At 39.6% G+C, this 17,555-nt stretch overlaps 1 protein-coding gene across 1 annotated transcript; it reads right to left on the bottom strand.

The window, feature by feature from the left end:
• Positions 1-528: 528 nt before the first annotated feature.
• On the bottom strand, positions 529-15,965 carry LOC139667547 (aminopeptidase N-like). The gene is given in 21 exon segments (XM_071547032.1): positions 529-798; positions 978-1,059; positions 1,823-1,963; positions 2,218-2,385; positions 2,789-2,899; positions 4,220-4,311; positions 4,433-4,580; positions 5,069-5,124; positions 5,287-5,420; positions 6,023-6,099; positions 6,884-7,056; positions 7,172-7,237; positions 8,299-8,364; positions 9,223-9,366; positions 9,531-9,644; positions 9,933-10,087; positions 11,999-12,125; positions 12,980-13,112; positions 13,685-13,831; positions 14,436-14,727; positions 15,596-15,965. Coding segments are annotated over 21 exon segments (2,952 nt in total). The 3' UTR covers positions 529-642.
• Between the last annotated feature and the right edge of the window lie 1,590 nt (positions 15,966-17,555).

Here is a 17,555-nt window from a genome sequence, read left to right as displayed (position 1 = left end):
GAAATAAGTTCAATTATTTGCCTTAAAATATAAAAATACTGTGGAAAAAAAACTTTATTTTGGTGCTTTTGTCACCTGAATGTTGAGTTTGACTCAAAGGTATCATAAAAATATATTTGGTTTGCTTCTGTGTGTTTTTTTCAGCTGCTGTTGCCGCTGCTGCTGCTGATGATCAAGGTGATGATATACAGTAGATACAAATATATATTATTCTACCTAAACACTTCTTAAGTAACGGCTATTTTAATGATACACAGAATGAATCATGAAAACATTATTAATTAATTGATGAAACAACCATTGGATGCAGTTAAAAAATGTTTTTAACCGTTTCTATCAAACAGGAAAACCACAAAAAAGTAGCATAGAGTTGTGAGAGTTACTGCACTTTTAGCTCTTAGAAAAGCAAAGAGCTGCATTTTAGGTATCCTAGGTCAAATTGAAGCTCAAGGTTGATATGAACAAGAATTTGTGAAAAATATAACTCTTCTGTACATTCTCAAATGCCTATAATACACTTTAGATCTAAATACACTTTCAATTCAAGGTATGTGAAATGCATGTCGGAGTTGCTAAAAATAAAACATTCTTAAATTAATCAAACGGAATGTGAATTGAGTACAGAACGGACGCAGAGCCTCCTTAGGATTTAGACTCAGTGTCGAACCAGTCCAGAACTTGCTGCTTGTTCTCAGCAATCCACTTAATGTTGGCGATGGTTCTCTCGATGGACTGCTCCACTGCCAGCGTCCCGGAGCCGAACCCGACCTCAGAGTTGTCCACCTTGAACTGCTTCAGCTGTCAAGGCAAAGAAAACACAATATGAGTTTCTGGCAATTTAAGGGTAAAAATCCCTCAAATTGGAGGTACAAGGTTCCCCCCATGACAGCAGTGGTTTGTTTGATGGTGGGAAAGAATAAACAGCATTCATTATTGAGTGAAAAACATTGTGGAGAAAAATCTTTAAAACGGCTAACCTGCTGAAGCTCAAATTCAGTAGAAAACCTCTTGGTGACTCCGTTGATGAGGTTGGAGAAGGAGAAGGATCCACCACCATACCTTCGAGACAGAACAAGACCAAGACATGAGTGATAACTGGGACATTTCTACGCAAATTAAACTGATATCCACCGTTCATAAGCCTATGTTTTGCGAAAACAACCCTGTCTGGTTTCATCACAGGAATGAAGTGCAAGCAGTGTGAATTTTCTTTTGGATGTTAAGGTTCATCACTGCTATATTTTCTCTCAGTTTGGACCTAAACCCATGCCAATCAACACAATTTGGCTTCTTCATAGAATCAAGTTGTATAGTAATACCAAGGGGAAGCTTAGCTGTTTTATGGAGAATCGGGAGCGAAGGTTAGCTGAGGCAGGGTTTGAATTACACTGAGCCTGCTTGGTCCATGCAAGCTGTCACTGTTAATGAACAACACTTGTACGATTGTAAAGCAGCCTATCTGCTATTGTGTGATTGTGTTACAATGCATTTTTTATTATGTGATTATGATCTAGATCAGCCTGTCAAAATCCTAGGTCACAGGAGATTGGGTACAGCCTTGCCCAGCGCACCATTACAACTGCATTTATATAACTGTAAAGGCCAGTGCACACTTTTTGGTCCCAACAAAATACTCAGGTCACGGGCAAATTCTGACACTCGGCTGTCTCGGTTCGCTCTGAGAAACCGTTAGACCGCAGATCGAGTGCCTCGGTCGGACTGCCAGCACTACTGTATGTGTCAGAAGCTTCACTCATATTTCATAGGAAGGGAGACAGCAGGCGGTGACGTTAGTAAATGACGAGCATCGCGTTGTACTCACTGACTGAAGATGTATGACCACCGCGCCCTGACGAAGTCCCAGGCCAGAGACTGACCAATCACGTTGTTGGCAATGTAGACGATGGTGGAGGTGGCATCCTGCTTACGGATCATATCTGGGTCCAGAGTGTACTCTAGGTACCTGAATAGGGGACAAACAGAACAACAGACATATTAAGTGTGTGCGTGTGCTGGTCAGTAATTGTGATTTGGCCTAGGGACGCTACAAGTATCTTGACACTCACGCTCTCTCTACCACTTCCAATCACAACACACGTCAACCCTCCCTACTGCTTTTGATGCTTAACTTACTAGCTTAGTTGCTTTATGTTTTAGTATTTTTTTTTTTTTTTTTTTATTATGACACACTATTGATACGGATGTGTGTGAGCAGACCTGTTGAGCAGCCAGGGTTGCTTGGTGCAGGCCAGGGCAGAGCGAAGCTTGTCGGCCTCGATAGCAATGGTGGCGTTCTTAAACTGCGACCAGGCGAAGTCCCACTCTACAGCGCCCCCTGCTGCGATGGCGTTGCAGTACACAGTGGAACGCAGGTTGGGGTGGATCCTTAAGAAAAATGACATCGTTTAGATTCAGTGCTCTAAGGACATAAAGTTACACTTAAGCCATTAAAAGTTCGACCACAGGTTGGGGTGGATGCTAGGGGAGATTTGAAGCAATGACCATTATTTAAATACTTTAATAATTTAAAAAAAAGGATGAATATACTTGCTGGGTGGGGTGAGTTTTCAACTAAAATTTATAGTTAATATCATCCTTGCCATCAACAATTAATAATCCCAGAGTATAATGTGGGTACAGCATGAAAGTAGATAGTTAGGCCTTCCATTCCCATGGACACTGGTGACAAACTGACTGGTGAAGTAACTGACTAAGTAAGTAATTAACTAAATACAGTAACTAACTAACTAACTAGCTGGTAGTAAGGCAGACAGATGCATATACTCACGGGTTGTTGTCGGGGTTGTTCATCCATGTTCTGAACCAACCCTTGACCAGATCCTGGCATTCCTGGATGCCCGTACTGCAAGCTATTCTGATAGCATTCACCTGATTATACCTGCGGGAGGAGGAGGAGGAAGAGGAGGATTGAGAAGAAAAGACAACATGGAAGAGTATGATTAGGAAAGGAAGGAGGAAGAATAGTCCTATCAATAGGAGAAGAAGAATAAGGAGGACAGGAAGGAAAAGCGGGAGGAGGACCGTTAAAACAGAAGAAGAGGAGGAAGGGGACTACGAGGAGCAGGGGCAAAACTCAGGTAGTTGTAGTTGTATTGTATTGTATTGTATTCTTATTGTTGTATACTCAGTTAACCTGAACAAACAACTGGTTTTTGGCTTTATTAGCTAACTAACTAGCCAGCTAATTTAGCAAAAACAGAAAAAAACAGATTCTATCCACTACTAACACTAGCCTATACTAGGTATGTTAGTTAGTGTGCAAATCGTATGTTTTTACAAGTCAGTGATGGTTAGCTGACCAGATACTATGGTTAGCTAGCTAACAAGCTGACATTATCTTACTCCATTGTTATAACAAAAATGATAAAATATATCACTGATGAAACTATCAGTTCCCAGTAAAGAAAATGCACAAAAATTAACCATGTCTATTCAATTGTATTGAGAGAGTTGTACATTTCAAAATGCAATCAGCTGTTTACAGCTATTGTTGCCCAAGAGCTGTGGACCTCCAATATGGCTGCCAGAGGGTGTGTTACATCACCTGAAAGCCCTCTATTGGGTGAAAAACAAAATTGTCTGAATGAGCAAAAGTAGCTTACCTCTAATATAGAGGAAAGAAAAGATGCTCCCATGTTTTTTGTTGACATCAAAATGTACCCATAATGCTGTGTGGGTCTGAGTTTACACAGATGGTGAAAGCCAAAAGTGAAAGCAGTAAGATGTATCCATTCCATAGTAACTTTAATATGGCAGTAAGCCAGACATCTTAACCAGGTTTCCAATAATCAGAGTATGATCTCATTGATCTGTATGATATTAAATGCATCGACCCAAAACTAGGTGATTTGAATAACCAGGTTACAAAGGGAAGTCTCTGTGCATGTAAACAAAGCCAGTGATGGGCACTAGCAGAGAAGCACAGGTGTTTTCCCCCTGCACACATGACTAGTCTACATCTCCTGTCTGTGCTAAGCCACATCTTTCAGACCACTGGCTCCCACTCATAAAGGCGTAAAAAACAATGTTAATGTCACTGCAAGTGAACTGTTGGTGGAGCCAAAACAAAAACTCTATCTAGCACTGCTGTTAATGACTGAATATTGTCTAATTGGCGAGTGACATATTTTTCGGTGCCTGTATTAAAAGCTTTATGTTCAGATTTGTTAGCAGAGGCCTAATGTTTTTGTCTACTCACTGGTCCATGTGTCCATCAGGTACTTTCGCCCAGGTGTCAGTGATATTCTTGTAGTGGTTAAACAGAGGGGTCACTTGATTCTTTAGATAAGCCTGAAGAAGAGAGAGATGGAGCTGGGTAAGCACTAGCATGACATCTAGAGGAAATTATTGGTGTTTTGTTTCTTTGAAGTTTTTTTTCCCCCATGACGGGTTTTGCTGAGAGCGGGCCAACCTGCATGGGACCGTAAACCTCGCTGCGGTCGAACATGAGGTAGAAGAAGTCGAGGTTGTTCAGGGCGGACTCCCAGGGCATGTACTCCGTGTCCTTGCTCAGGTACTTGGTGGTGTTGAGGGCCAACACTGTAGAGATGATCTTTGCTCTGTGGGGAGAAATGAATGGGACCTCCTGGATCTTTTGCATACCATTTCAGTGTGGTTCACCTGTGTCCTTGATAGTGTTACGTGTGTCATTTTACTGAAGAGGATAAACATGTTGGAAGTGAGTTTTCCATCGGCCTTTCACTCCTTCCACCATCTGCCATTGCCAGAAACTCTGAACGCTTTAGCTGTGTTTGGCTGAAACAACAGCGCCCTCTACCTGCTTTGTGCTGTAAAGCAATCTCTCCCTTGTACCATAAAGTAATTCAGCAGATTTCCTACAAAATCCAATCCAGTGGGTACACAATATAAAATGCAGTACAGAGGCTGGTAGAGGCTGCCAATCTTCAGTGTGATGGTCTCATTTGTTTATGATAAGGGATTGTCAAATGATACACTTCAATGATGATAATGATCATTCTCATCATCATCATCATCATCATATGTATTATGTATTATGTATTATGTATGTTTTAGCAGCAAGACTTACCTGGCCAGGTTGAAGGCATCATCCACCAACTGAGCTCTGTTGATCACTGGAATAAGCTAAAAACAAATAAAAAAAAAACATTAATATCCCTATCACTACTACTGCACAACTATCAAGAAGTCAGCACATAATCAGGCCTTTTCATTGGACAATGTTGCCTGAAAAGTTGCCCAAAAAGTTGCTCCTAGTGATAATGTGTCAGACAGCGTGTGTCTCACCGCATGGTTGGTGTCCAGGACAGTGAGGAGTCTATCCCAGTTGCGCTGGTCATAGTTAACTCTGTAGTAGCCCACCACGTTCAGGTTGGCCAGCACCCAGTCATCTCCTGTTGCCTTCATAGCCTCAATTGTGGCTACAGGTCCATCGAAAGGGGAGATCGCAATTAGTCATCATTCTAACCCACAAGAACAGTGATTCTCAACCTTTTTCATATCAAGGACCCCAAATTCAGTCCACATTAGGGCCACGGTCCCCCATTTGATGAGATTGTTTCTCTCGGACCCAAATCTGAGAATTTGTCCAGAACTCCATGACTATCTGTGTTGTAAGTAGTGAGATAACAGTGAAACTATGACCAAAATAGTCATTCTTCTGCATTCTCTAATTGTGTTAATTTCTTGTCAATTAAATAATTGTGAAGTTTCACAATTCATCAATTTGCTGGGGACCCCTTGGAACCCCCTCAAGGATCCCTGGTGGTCCCCGGACCCCACGTTGAGAACCACTGCACTAGAACAAGAAATTGCATTGCATTTGGTTTGAATCTACTGTGAAGTTTCATTTGCATTAAAAACACCGGTCTCACTAGTTTATTTTAGCCCCCCATCAGTGGCCTGCAACAACTTTGCATCTAACTCCAACAACTTTATCTTCATCCATTAGCTTGTCAGATACAAACTGACACAAGTCATTACTTCTGTGCACCAAAACCATGTTGGTGTTTATATATCCTACCTGATTTGGTCTCCAGCCATTGTTGTTGCTGTGTGACTGTGTTCTTCATCCACCTGATTGGGACGATCCACTCATAGCTGTGGGAAAACACAAGTATTATCAAACCTATACATGATGCTACATATTTTTTATCTTTACGTGTTTATTTATCGGTCTTTTCCATTGACTGGAAAGCGGAGGATGTATCATTTATGTCCTGATGTACTCTTACAATATAGGCGGATTACAAAGGAATGAGGAGCAAAGGAAGAAAGAAAGAAGGAGAGAAGGTAAGAAAAGACAACATTTTGCACATCATGTGTATGAGCTCGAAATATACATAATTGTTTTCTGTCCTACAAGAAAACATACATACGTATATTCCCATATTCTTTCTTATGTACATTATATATTGCATATAATGCTGATATTTTTATATTAAAATTTTTCACTTAGTTAATACTGTATATGTATTTAATTTTTTGGTATATTTTAATATTGTACATATTTTTTGTTCGTTCTTTCTTTGTCTCAGTATGTTTGGCTTCTTTTATTTTGCACCCTATCATCCTGTAATTATTTTTTTTTTTTCACACTTTCACACACATTTGTTTTTAACAATTATATTGCATTTATATTGTATTGTTCCTTGCTGTATACTACAGCATTGCAGGCATTCATGCTCAGTTCTGAATTGCTGCTCAGATCTAGTAGCAGTATTATTATTAGTATTAGTAGTACTAGTAGTAGTAGTAGAAGTAGTAGTAGGAGTAGTATTAAAAGAAAAACAATGATAGCTCAGTAAAGGGAGATGTAACAGTGACGCTGGACTCTGGGTGTAGCAGGAGGAAAGGATGGGAGGAAGGCAGAAGAGGTACGTACTTGAAGGGAGATGACTGAGTAACGTTGGAATCTGGGTCCAGGAGAAAGTGCTTCTGGGTCACGGTTCCAGTGGCGGTCTCTATGGTTACCACAGGGAAGCCCATCTGCAGCACCCAGCGGTTCATGATATTATGGACTGTCTGAGGAAGCTGGATGCTGTTAGCCTCGACCGCCTGTGGAAGAGAACAGACAGGAAGAAAATGGTGTTACAATGGTGTTGCATCTTACGGTAAAGGCTGTCCTGATGATAAATGCATCAGCTCAATTTAAAACTTAAATTAAACTTACTGTTTGGAGATGGTCCCACAGGTCTGTGTAGACTGTGTTCCCATAGGCAAATGCGTTCAGGTAGGTCTGCAGGACAGAAAGAGATTTTAAGTCATTATATTTTGAAGGCATATATTTTTTGTGTAGTGGTGAACCAGCGTTGGGGTCAATTCACTTTCATTTCAGTCAGTACAAAATCTAAAAATCTAATCTGACCTCTGCATGCCAGTTTTGAAGAAAATCCACCTCTTGAATTGACTGATTGTTGTGTCAGAAACTAGTACAGGAGGAGATAAGTTCTATCAATGTTGCTGCAATTCCAACCAGTTGCCAATAGAGGTCGATAAAGCTCACAGATTACTTAATGTCCCTTTAACTCATTTGAGCAGATTTGTATTGTGAATTTGCCTTCTTTTAACAAGGAATCTAAGAAACTAAATTGTCACATTGCCATGTAAAGTGTGGGTGAAATGCATAGTCAAAGTTGCCATATGCATAGAGCTCTTGGACAGAAATTCTCCAGTTGAATACATTTTCAAAGGTTAACCAAGGTCCTGCAAATTTCAACTCATTTCAATCAGGCTTAATTTGGACAGGTTACCCTTGTCCAAATTAAGTGTTTATATGAGGTTGCATGTAAACTTAGTCAGTGAGGGATCTGGATCTTTTCAGTCTCCAGTGATTCAGTTTTTAATTCCTGGAATCATTTTGTTCAAAGCTGTATCAGGCCAAAGTGTTCACTGGGTCAATACAAGCTTATTACAGCATTCAGTAGAAAAATTAGGATGCATCAGGTACTATTGGGGCCTAAGGCCTGGTTGTGAGTATGTGTTGCATGGCTACATGTGGAAATGTTATTTGATATAATTCAATCATTCTCTCTGTGACCCTCATTGCTGAATCTAACAGTTACTGTATGCGATTGTAGAGTGTGTGCCACAGGGCTGGGTCAATCCAGTCACTTCAAAATGTAAAGAGACTCTAAAATTAATTGGCCAAGGACAGAACATTCAATTTTCAAGTATTGCCTTAACGTTTCAAAATTTGAACTTTGAAAAAAATTATAATTCGAAGGGATTAAAAAGGACTTGAGCCCCAGCCTGATATTGAAATTTGTTCTTTTTTGAGTGAAATATCTTCATCCTTACACTGAGTCCCATTGTGAAGACTTCTTCAGTCAGGAAATCAGACAGCATCCTCAGAACAGACGCTCCCTGAAGAGAAGGAGAGAGAGGGAGGAGAGAGAGGTTTTTTGAAGTTGTTTTCAAATTCAGATGAAGGATCTCTGTTTTGAGGGCAGTGGTGGAAGAAGTACTGAGATCTTTTACTTAAGTAAAAGTAGCAATACAACAATGTAAAGATACTCCATTACAAGTAAAAGTCCTGCATTCAAAATCTTACTTAAGTAAAAGTACATAAGTATTGGCAGCAAAATGTACTTAGAGTATCAAAGTAAACGTACTCATTATGCAAACTGTCCCCATTTAGAGAGTTATATTTTTCATAAATTATTGGAATATTAATACTGATTTATTGACATACATGTACATGTAAGCAGCATTTTAAAGTTGTCAACGTGAAGCTAATCTTAACAATTTAGCTATACTTTTGGGTACTCTAATCTATAACAATGTTATTTTAGTTATTTTATTAAGATGATGAAATGTTTTAAATATAAAATATTGATCTGAAAAGTAACTAGTAACTATAGATGTGAAATAAATGTAATGGAGTAAAAAGTACAATATTTCCCTCTAAAATGTAGTGGAGTATAAGTACAAAGTAGCATAAAATGGAAATACTCAAGTAAAGTACAAGTACCTCAAAATTGTACTTAAGTACAGTACTTGAGTAAATGTACTTAGTTACTTTCCACCACTGTTTGAGGGTCATTGTGAATCTACAAATATATGAAATATTAAAGATTAGATCCAAAATGATATACTCATGAAACTAATGTCTGTGGGAGAGAAGTTTACAGTGGAACCTGGGTAGAGTGACCTTAAGTTTAGAAAGCGGGAAAAGGCAAACGTGTCGAACTGCTCTTTAGGCCTGCAGATATAGGAGGCTACCTTGCTGTATGAGATGGCATCAAACAGCTCACTGATCTGCGCTGGTTTCTGGATGTCGTCTTCATTAGAGGACAGCGGGTGAGACGAGGCCAGGGCATCGACCGCAAACACCCTGTGGACGTCACTGAGCACGATGAGGTCTTTCTGGTGTGAGAGAAATACAAGACCATTGTTATTCAAAGACCTTGTCGAGTCCAAGACTGAGATTGCGTGAATATTGAAATGGGCACCCCAGATGTTACTTGGAAGATTGGCACCTAAAATGGGAAATTCTTCACCTGTCATCTCTCAAAAACCTACATCCTTACCACGTTCCATGACGGTTCAGCATGGTCCGCTCCCAGGTATTCGACATAGGAAGCAAAGCCTTCATTCAGCCACAAGTCGTTCCACCACCTCAGAGTCACCAGATTTCCAAACCACTGAAGGGACAGTACAGATCACATATCAAGAGTTTAGGATCAATTGCCATTTGAGAAGCAGATACTAGTATATTCTCGAATGGAAGAACATTACAGTGGTCAGGTTCAAGCGTTCTTCTTATGTTGTGTATCTCCATGCTACTCTAAGATCTCGGCTAAATGAGGCATAAACAGCTCCTTAGAGGACAGCAATGGCCACCATAAAAAAAAGAAGCAAATGGGAGCTGTGACATCAAAGTAAGGCAAAGGACAGTGAAGTAATACTATTTTGAGCGCTAAAAAACCAACCATGTGAGCCAGTTCATGAGAAATGATGGCAGCGATCCTCTGCTTGTTGGAGTTGGAGGAGAACTTGGTGTCGTAGAGCAGAGCGGTCTCTCTGTATGTGATCAGACCCCAGTTCTCCATGGCTCCAGCGTTGAAATCTGGTAGAGCTATCTGATCTGTATAAGAAAGTAGATTAATTGTTGTTAATTGATTGACATGACATGTACTGTAAGGATAAAAAAAAGATCAATACCTTTGAAAAGAAAATAGTTTTTTATAAGAGTTTCATATGACTTGCAAACAGAAAACGGACTCTAAGATCAGATCATTGTTTTTGAAATCAAGTTTCATACATGTTTAAAAAAAGTTTTTAAAAGCCAATATTCTCTAAATGATATACCAGAGGTGGGGACTCGAGTCACATGACTTGGACTTGAGTCAGACTCCAGTCACAATTGTAATTGCTTGAGACTTGACTTGATGCATGAAGAGAAGATTTGAGACTTGACTTGGGTTCTGGTGACTTGGGACTTGACTTTGACTTGTACTTTGCTGACTTGAAAAGTTTTCTAAAGTCTTGACAAAAGATATTGAAAAGTCATAGATATTGTATTTTCTTTAAGATATTAAATTGATACTGGACTCTTGATTTGTTCTGACTTGACTTGCTGTTCTACATTTAGACTTGAGACTTGACATTAATGACATGAACTTGACTTTTACATTTACACTTGAGACTTGCCTTGTGCCTCAAGACTTGAGAGTGACTTGGGACTCTAGCAAAGTTGACTTGGTCACACCTCTGTGATATACTGTACAATAATGAACATCATCATGGACACTTAGACCTTAACAGATCTGCAACTGTTACAACAGCCAATATAACAATTAGAGTTATCAAGTTTCATCTGTCAATCATTGATACATCTTTTTCTCACATCAATGTGTAATAAAAATGCAGAAAGATACAGCCACCCCTAAGATCTCTGCAGATAATTCTAGCCTCAATAAACTATACATAGGATAGTATAAAGGATCAGTTACATGCACATGGATTAGCCTGGATCTAGACTTGCATTTTGTATGTGTTAGGGCTCAAAATGTGTAGCAGAGAGAGATTACATTTACTAAATCTGGGTCCAAAAATTGGATTAAGTTTAGTTGTAGACCAAAATCCTTTCATTGGAGATTGTAGGAATTGTTTATAGAAATAGATATGTTGATTGTATTATACTGTGGTAGCCATTCTGGAAGTCCGACCAGTACTAGTGGTAGGCATTCTTCTAGCCTGCATTAGTACTATAATCACTGGTAGTCTGTACAGAACTATCTTTGATCTATCATGCATTAGATTTGTCATTTTTGCAGTTGTCAAAGGACTGCATTATCATTAAAATGTTCTTTTGCAGTCCTTTGATAACCGTGAAAAGGTAACGACAGATTAATTACACCATATATTTAACATAAATTGTCAGAATACAGAAAAGCAACCACAGAAAATGTTGATTTTTTGTTTTGCCCATAGAAATAGAGCTCGTCATATCACTTGTCTCACACTTTGTGGGTGTGGCCCATTTGAAATGTCACGCCAAGTTTTAGTTATACAAAAAACAAATTAAAACGCCAACTCCACACAAACTGCTCTGGAAGGAGAAATAATCTCATTGGTTGAATTAAACCTCAATGGGCGGAGCCAAAGAACCACAGTGTTTCTGGCTAAGTAAGGTTAGACAGTGAAAAAGGCAAGAGGTATGATGAAGCACTGAAAAATTAAATCTAGCCATATTAAATTATCTAGGTTTGCTAGTTAGCCTAGCTGAGCTTCCAAATTCAAACTAGCCATATGGAAGGTAGTAAGCTAGCCATATTTTTATTTATATTTTGACCAGAATTCCTTGTATGCCATTAAGTTTGCCAGTTAGCTAACTTGAGCTCTGAAAAACTGTGGCTCTTGGCTCTGCCCACTGAGGTTTAACCAATAAGCCTGCCTCCGATTTCTTATGAGCAAAGACCTCAGAACAAGGCTTCATCTACTTTATCTGTTTTTGACTCATTCAAATCCAAATCGTCATCTGTGATGGGCTTACCAGACTTGGGCAGTGGGTAGGGGGCATTGTAATACTTCTCAAAGAACTTGAGGATGGGCCCAGTGACGTTAAGGGCGTATTCTCCTTGCCCTGCACCAATAGCATTCCTCCGAGCAAAGATACGGATCTAAAACCACATCACACATACAGTACACGCACAGTAAAACACACAAAACATTTTAGCTTTAATGCCATTATCAGAAATGGTTTTAAATTATTGTAAGCACATTAATGGCATCATGTTGTAGTCTCTACTCCAAAACACTCCGAGTTGTAGCTTGAGAAGAGTCAGCTCAGTTAACCTAAACAAACAGCTGGTTTTTGACTTTGTTAGCAGCCAGCAGGTTAATCTAGTAAAGCAACTGATGTTAAAGATATAGAAGGTGACATCACTGGCACCAAAGATCAGCCAATAGCAGATGGCAATTTCAGTAGCATGATTTTTATCATTAGATGTCAGCCTTTACCCACATTTGAGTTCGGGGTTGACTCTTTAATGTTAACATGCGACTACTAGCCAAATAACGCTAATGTTAGCGGGGCAGGCAAATCAGTTGTGTTTACAACCAGATAGTAATAGTTAGCTGACTGGATAATATGGTTAATTAGCTAACAAAATTACATCCACATACAGAATCGATCAGACATATTATTCCCAGTCCCAGAAATTACTCCCAGTCAAAATAGCACAAAAAATAACTATGTCTCTTCAAGTCTGTTGAAAGAGCCACGTTGTATGTTTAGAAATGGACTCAGCTGTTCACTGCCAGTGTTACCCAAGAGCTGAGTACCTACAACATGGCCGCCAGAGGGTGCGTTGTATCACCTGAAAGCCCTCTATAGGAACTGGCAAAGAGGATAACAGGTCCTACATGTTGCCCATGACCTGCCCATATGCTGTCAACATATGGGCAGGTCATGGGCAGGAAACTTACAAATTACATCTATAAAAGATGAACAAAGGTCTTTGGGGACTATTACCAAAACGTCATCAACAGTGTTGTTAACGAAGGCAAAGTCGCTGACAATAAACGCCAAGAGGTACGTGGACATTTTCTTGGTTGGTTCAAAAACTGTGATCAGCACATTCGTGCCATTATCCATGGTCTCATTTCTTGTTTCTGTGGAAGATAAATGAAATGTGATAAATGTTATTATTGAATTTTGATTTGGTTTGATTTCGTGTTAGGAAAATTAGTAAACAGTTGACATAGCCATTCACATGCATATCTAAACCCAGATGACAACACATGAAAGTAGTAGCCTATTCATTGGAAAGGTTGCTTTCAAATTTTCCAGTGTAAGTTTTTACTTATTTGTAATTATCTGCTTTCAGTTGCAATCAGTAATAGATTAAATGTGATATTATTCTTTTTTGTAATCAGGTTACTGTCATTCTATTCCATCAGTCTTTCCCTCATCTTAGTTCTCTCTATAAATTCAGTTGTAACAAAATGATGGCCCAATATTGGCTTCCTTATACATGTCACTCCTTTTGTCCAGGACTGTAGAAATAATACTGTCCAATCAATCATCATTGATGAACATTTGTTGAATGTGTGTGAACATTTATTCATGTTCAAAATTTCTAATGCTATCATAATGTCTCATAATAAGAATCACAACCATTTCACAACCATTGGTTCTAACGACAGTAAAGAATAGCAAATCATTGTAGTGGAGTACTAACCTATCTCCATGCCATTGGACAGGGCTATGGTGCCATGGTCATGGATCAGAGTGATGTGGAAAATGGCTTTCATAGCTGGTTCGTCAAAACAGGGGAAAGCCTTTCTGGCATCTGTTGGCTGCATCTGAGTGGTGGCAACAACCCTGAGAAGAAAAATACATGGTTCAGTTTTGAAATGTTATTTCTATGGCCAATGATAGTTAGGTTGTATCAGTGATTGTGTCCCATTACTAGAAACAAAGTCTCAACTTTCTAGTTTCAGGTTCTTGGACTATGGACTGCCCTACACCATTAGATTAACATACTGTATGTGAATTCTTAAACTGAAGGTATTGGACATTATGTCAAGTACCCAGTATACCCCATATCAAACATCTGAGTGGTGCAAAACCATTTACAGGCGTTTTGGGTCGCAGTGGCTCAAGCAAAACCAAATGGCATCCCTGTATCTAAATTATCTTTGGCGAGGGGGAGGGTTGTTTGAGTAGGACAGTTCCTTCTTCATGGATATGTCTTGTCCTGTTTTAGGTGATGATAATGCTAAACACTTTCAATTACATTTACATTACAATTACATCTAAGCTATGTTGCCTCACAAGTTTTCAGTAGACATTTCTTGATTTCATAGTGTAACAACTTCTTTTTAGAAGAATGTGTTCTATGTTCTCAATCCGTTAGGAAACACTTTTCTACTGCCTCCAGCATGTTCCATGTTCCATTATCTTATCTGACACCAAATGAACATACCTTTTAACTCCATTCTCCATGTATTCACTCCTATAGAAGCCTCCCAGGTCATCAGCCAGTATTCCAGTAAATTTAGTGTGGAGATGGTACCTGTGGCCCTTCACCAGTTTACCAGTCAGTTCTAGGACCAGGTACTGAGTCTCAACCTTGACCGTGGACGACTTGATGGAAGGGGCTGTGACCCCACCACCGACTGAGGTGAGTCTTGCATCCTGGGTGAGCACCAGTTTGTTGAAGTGGATCAGGATCAGGTCAGTCTCCTCAACACACTCAAACTCCACGCTGGACTCACCTGAAACAACATGGAAGTGCCTTAAATTAAAATGAATAGTGGGAAGAAGGACAAGATGAAGAAGTTAAAGAGGAGGAAGAAGACGTTGCTGTTTGCCAACTGTGCACTGGGACCCAAAATGGGTTGTTTCTAGAGGGTCCCAACTTTGTAAGAGTAGATAGGGAGTTGGGACCCCAAATGGAGGTGATAAATAACTAATTTTGCCTGAAAAAAGTTGAAAGTTAAAAGTTTAAAAAGTTGCAAATGCATTTAAATATGGCAATACACAAAAGTAAATATCCTGCAACAATTATCCAAAATATCAGCTTTTCTGGCAGTAGGGAACTCCATGTATTTTGTGGCATGTTAGGATAAAGAATTATAAATTATATTGTCACAATATTATCTAACAATTGCAATAAAAAAAGAAAAAAAGAAAAAATGGAGATATGAAGTTTAAAGAGCTCAAATGACCCCCATAGTACAGCATCCATAAGGGAGATCTGTTCACATTTAAAGGGGAATACAAATGAGTTTCTGCATACACACGTTATTCATACTGTATACCCTTGGACACAACATCACAGACAAGAACCACTGTTTTGTGGCTTCTAGCTTCAGGAGGAAGCTTTTCATCTTCACGAAGGGGACAAGGCTATTCTAGGCCATCGGGAAATTAAACATGAATTCTTGAACATAGTGCTACCCCTGTGGCAGAAGAATTTGCATGGCGAATTTGCATGGCGATTCATAACTGAATACCTTTATGAATCGCCATGCAAATTCTCAGAATTCTCACTTCCTCTCACATTTTCCCGTCTAGCTATACTTATATCTAGCGTCATTCCATTGTTCTTCATCCCAATCTCTGTTCTCCTTAAAGCCTTACCTGTAAAGTAGTATCCAAGCAGCTCATCAGGAGTCAGTCGCGGCCACAGGGTGACGTTATAGTGATCCGGTACCAGGCTCTTAGGCAGGCGGTATTTGTCCCAGGGTTCAGGCGTTGGGGGGGCCGTTGAGGACGCCGTCGGACCTGTTGTTGGGCCTGCCGTTGAGCCTGTTGTTGGGCCTGCCGTTGAGCCTGTTGTTGGGCCCGGCGTTGTGGTCGTTGCTCCTCCATTCGTTGGTGAGACGTCATTATTTTTGGACTTCTCCTGAGAGTAAACGACGGACAGAGCGATGATAGTGGCCACGGCTCCCGCGCCCAGGATTATGGCCACCACCCCAACGGTTTTACTGATGTAGAAACCTTTCCCCATGTTGTCTGCCTGTCAGAGTCTGAACTCCACACTAAGAGAGTGGGTATAAGGGCGGCGGGTAAACGTCTATATGTAGCCATGGCTAGAATCTCCCCTCCCATTCACAGCACTGGGTGATACATTAACAGTGAGACTCTAAATATGGATCTGGTGAAGAGAGACCTGACAGTGACAGCAACTTTGGCTGTGTCAGATATCTTCTTATTGACTAGTATTGACTATACTGACTATTTAGCAGGCATTTTGAGTGTAATAGCTTGGAACAGTTTGCACTTAACTGCCAGGAAACTCCTGTGTATTTTACCGGCAAGGATAATTCAGGTTTTCTGTAGGGATGAATCAGGTTTTCAAGAGGACTACCAATTCATCTCAATCTAGAAGGTCTTTCAGTTCATCCATAATGCACTTGCCTTTTCGGTATTTGGTTATTGAGATACTGAGAAAGTGAGTTTTTGTTTGGAAAAGCAATGCTTGCGTAGATCATACCTTTATATTGTTTTGCTGGACAAAAGACAGTGATATGAAGCCATATGCAAAAAACAGACAAAAATAAAAAAATTTCAAACAAAGGATCCAAGGCGACTCTCTCCTCTTGTGAAAATTAAAAAGGCTTTATTAGCAGGGCTAAATTGCAATTTTACAAAAACACACCAAAACGTCGTGAGAATCATTCTTTTCACAAGAGGAGAGAGGCACATCTGATCCTTTGTTTGAAATCTTGTTTACCATAGACAACAAGCCTTTTTTCCAAAGAACATCTCTCTTAGACAAAAATACATTTTCATATTGACAGAGAGAGAGTCACATACCCTTGGGGCCTGATTCATAAAGAATTTTCGCCTAAAATATATTAAAATTAAAAAAGTCTTCAAGTAAAAATTGAAGAGAAGAGGTAAAGTTTATAACTTTGTTTTCCTGTAGTTCTAATATGTCATTTATAGACTGACAATATTGCTATCCCCTTCATTCTCCATATGTCCTTGGAGAGATGCATCTCTCGCACCATTCTGAAGTAATTAGTTAAACATTAACAGAGAGGCAGTTTTCCACGTTCTCACCATTTTATGAATGCCATTTTATGGATGTAAAGCTGTAAAGCACAATCGCTGAGTGGGAGGGGAAGCGAGTTGTGAAAGATGAGATCCGTTTGCAGCCATTAAACCTTCCAGTTGACAGCTACTCTATTTCTAACGCAACCTTCTGCTCTTCCTCTCTGAGGTGGAATAATTTCACAATCAAACATTGTAGATAAGCCTTTTGCTTTTTATGTAGCCATACGGGGAAAAAGTCATTCATTGCAGGTAGAGATTCAGTGCCTTGCTCAATGCTGAACCTAAGACCACCTGGTTATGGAACAATCTCTGACACCATCGTCCAGTTTTAACTTTCTTCTTCCATAATACAGAATAGCTATATTATCACCAATTTCAAGCAATACTCTGACATTTTGAAGTTTAGTCTGTTATTTTTGTCTTTTTAGTCCCTATTCATCTTCACCCAATACGTCATATTTCTACTTTTGTCCTTCAGTTTCCCTAAAATTCCTTGTTTCCATTTCTCCAGTGTTGGCATTCCTCACTGAACTAAAGC

The sequence above is a fragment of the Centroberyx affinis genome, unplaced genomic scaffold (genome assembly GCF_046629955.1).
Source record: "Centroberyx affinis isolate AG114_WGS23_722 - 3 ecotype Tasmania unplaced genomic scaffold, CSIRO-AGI_Caff_v1 ptg005625l_1, whole genome shotgun sequence".
In the NCBI taxonomy this organism is placed as follows: domain Eukaryota; kingdom Metazoa; phylum Chordata; class Actinopteri; order Beryciformes; family Berycidae; genus Centroberyx; species Centroberyx affinis.
This window is presented reverse-complemented; position numbering and strand designations above follow the sequence as displayed.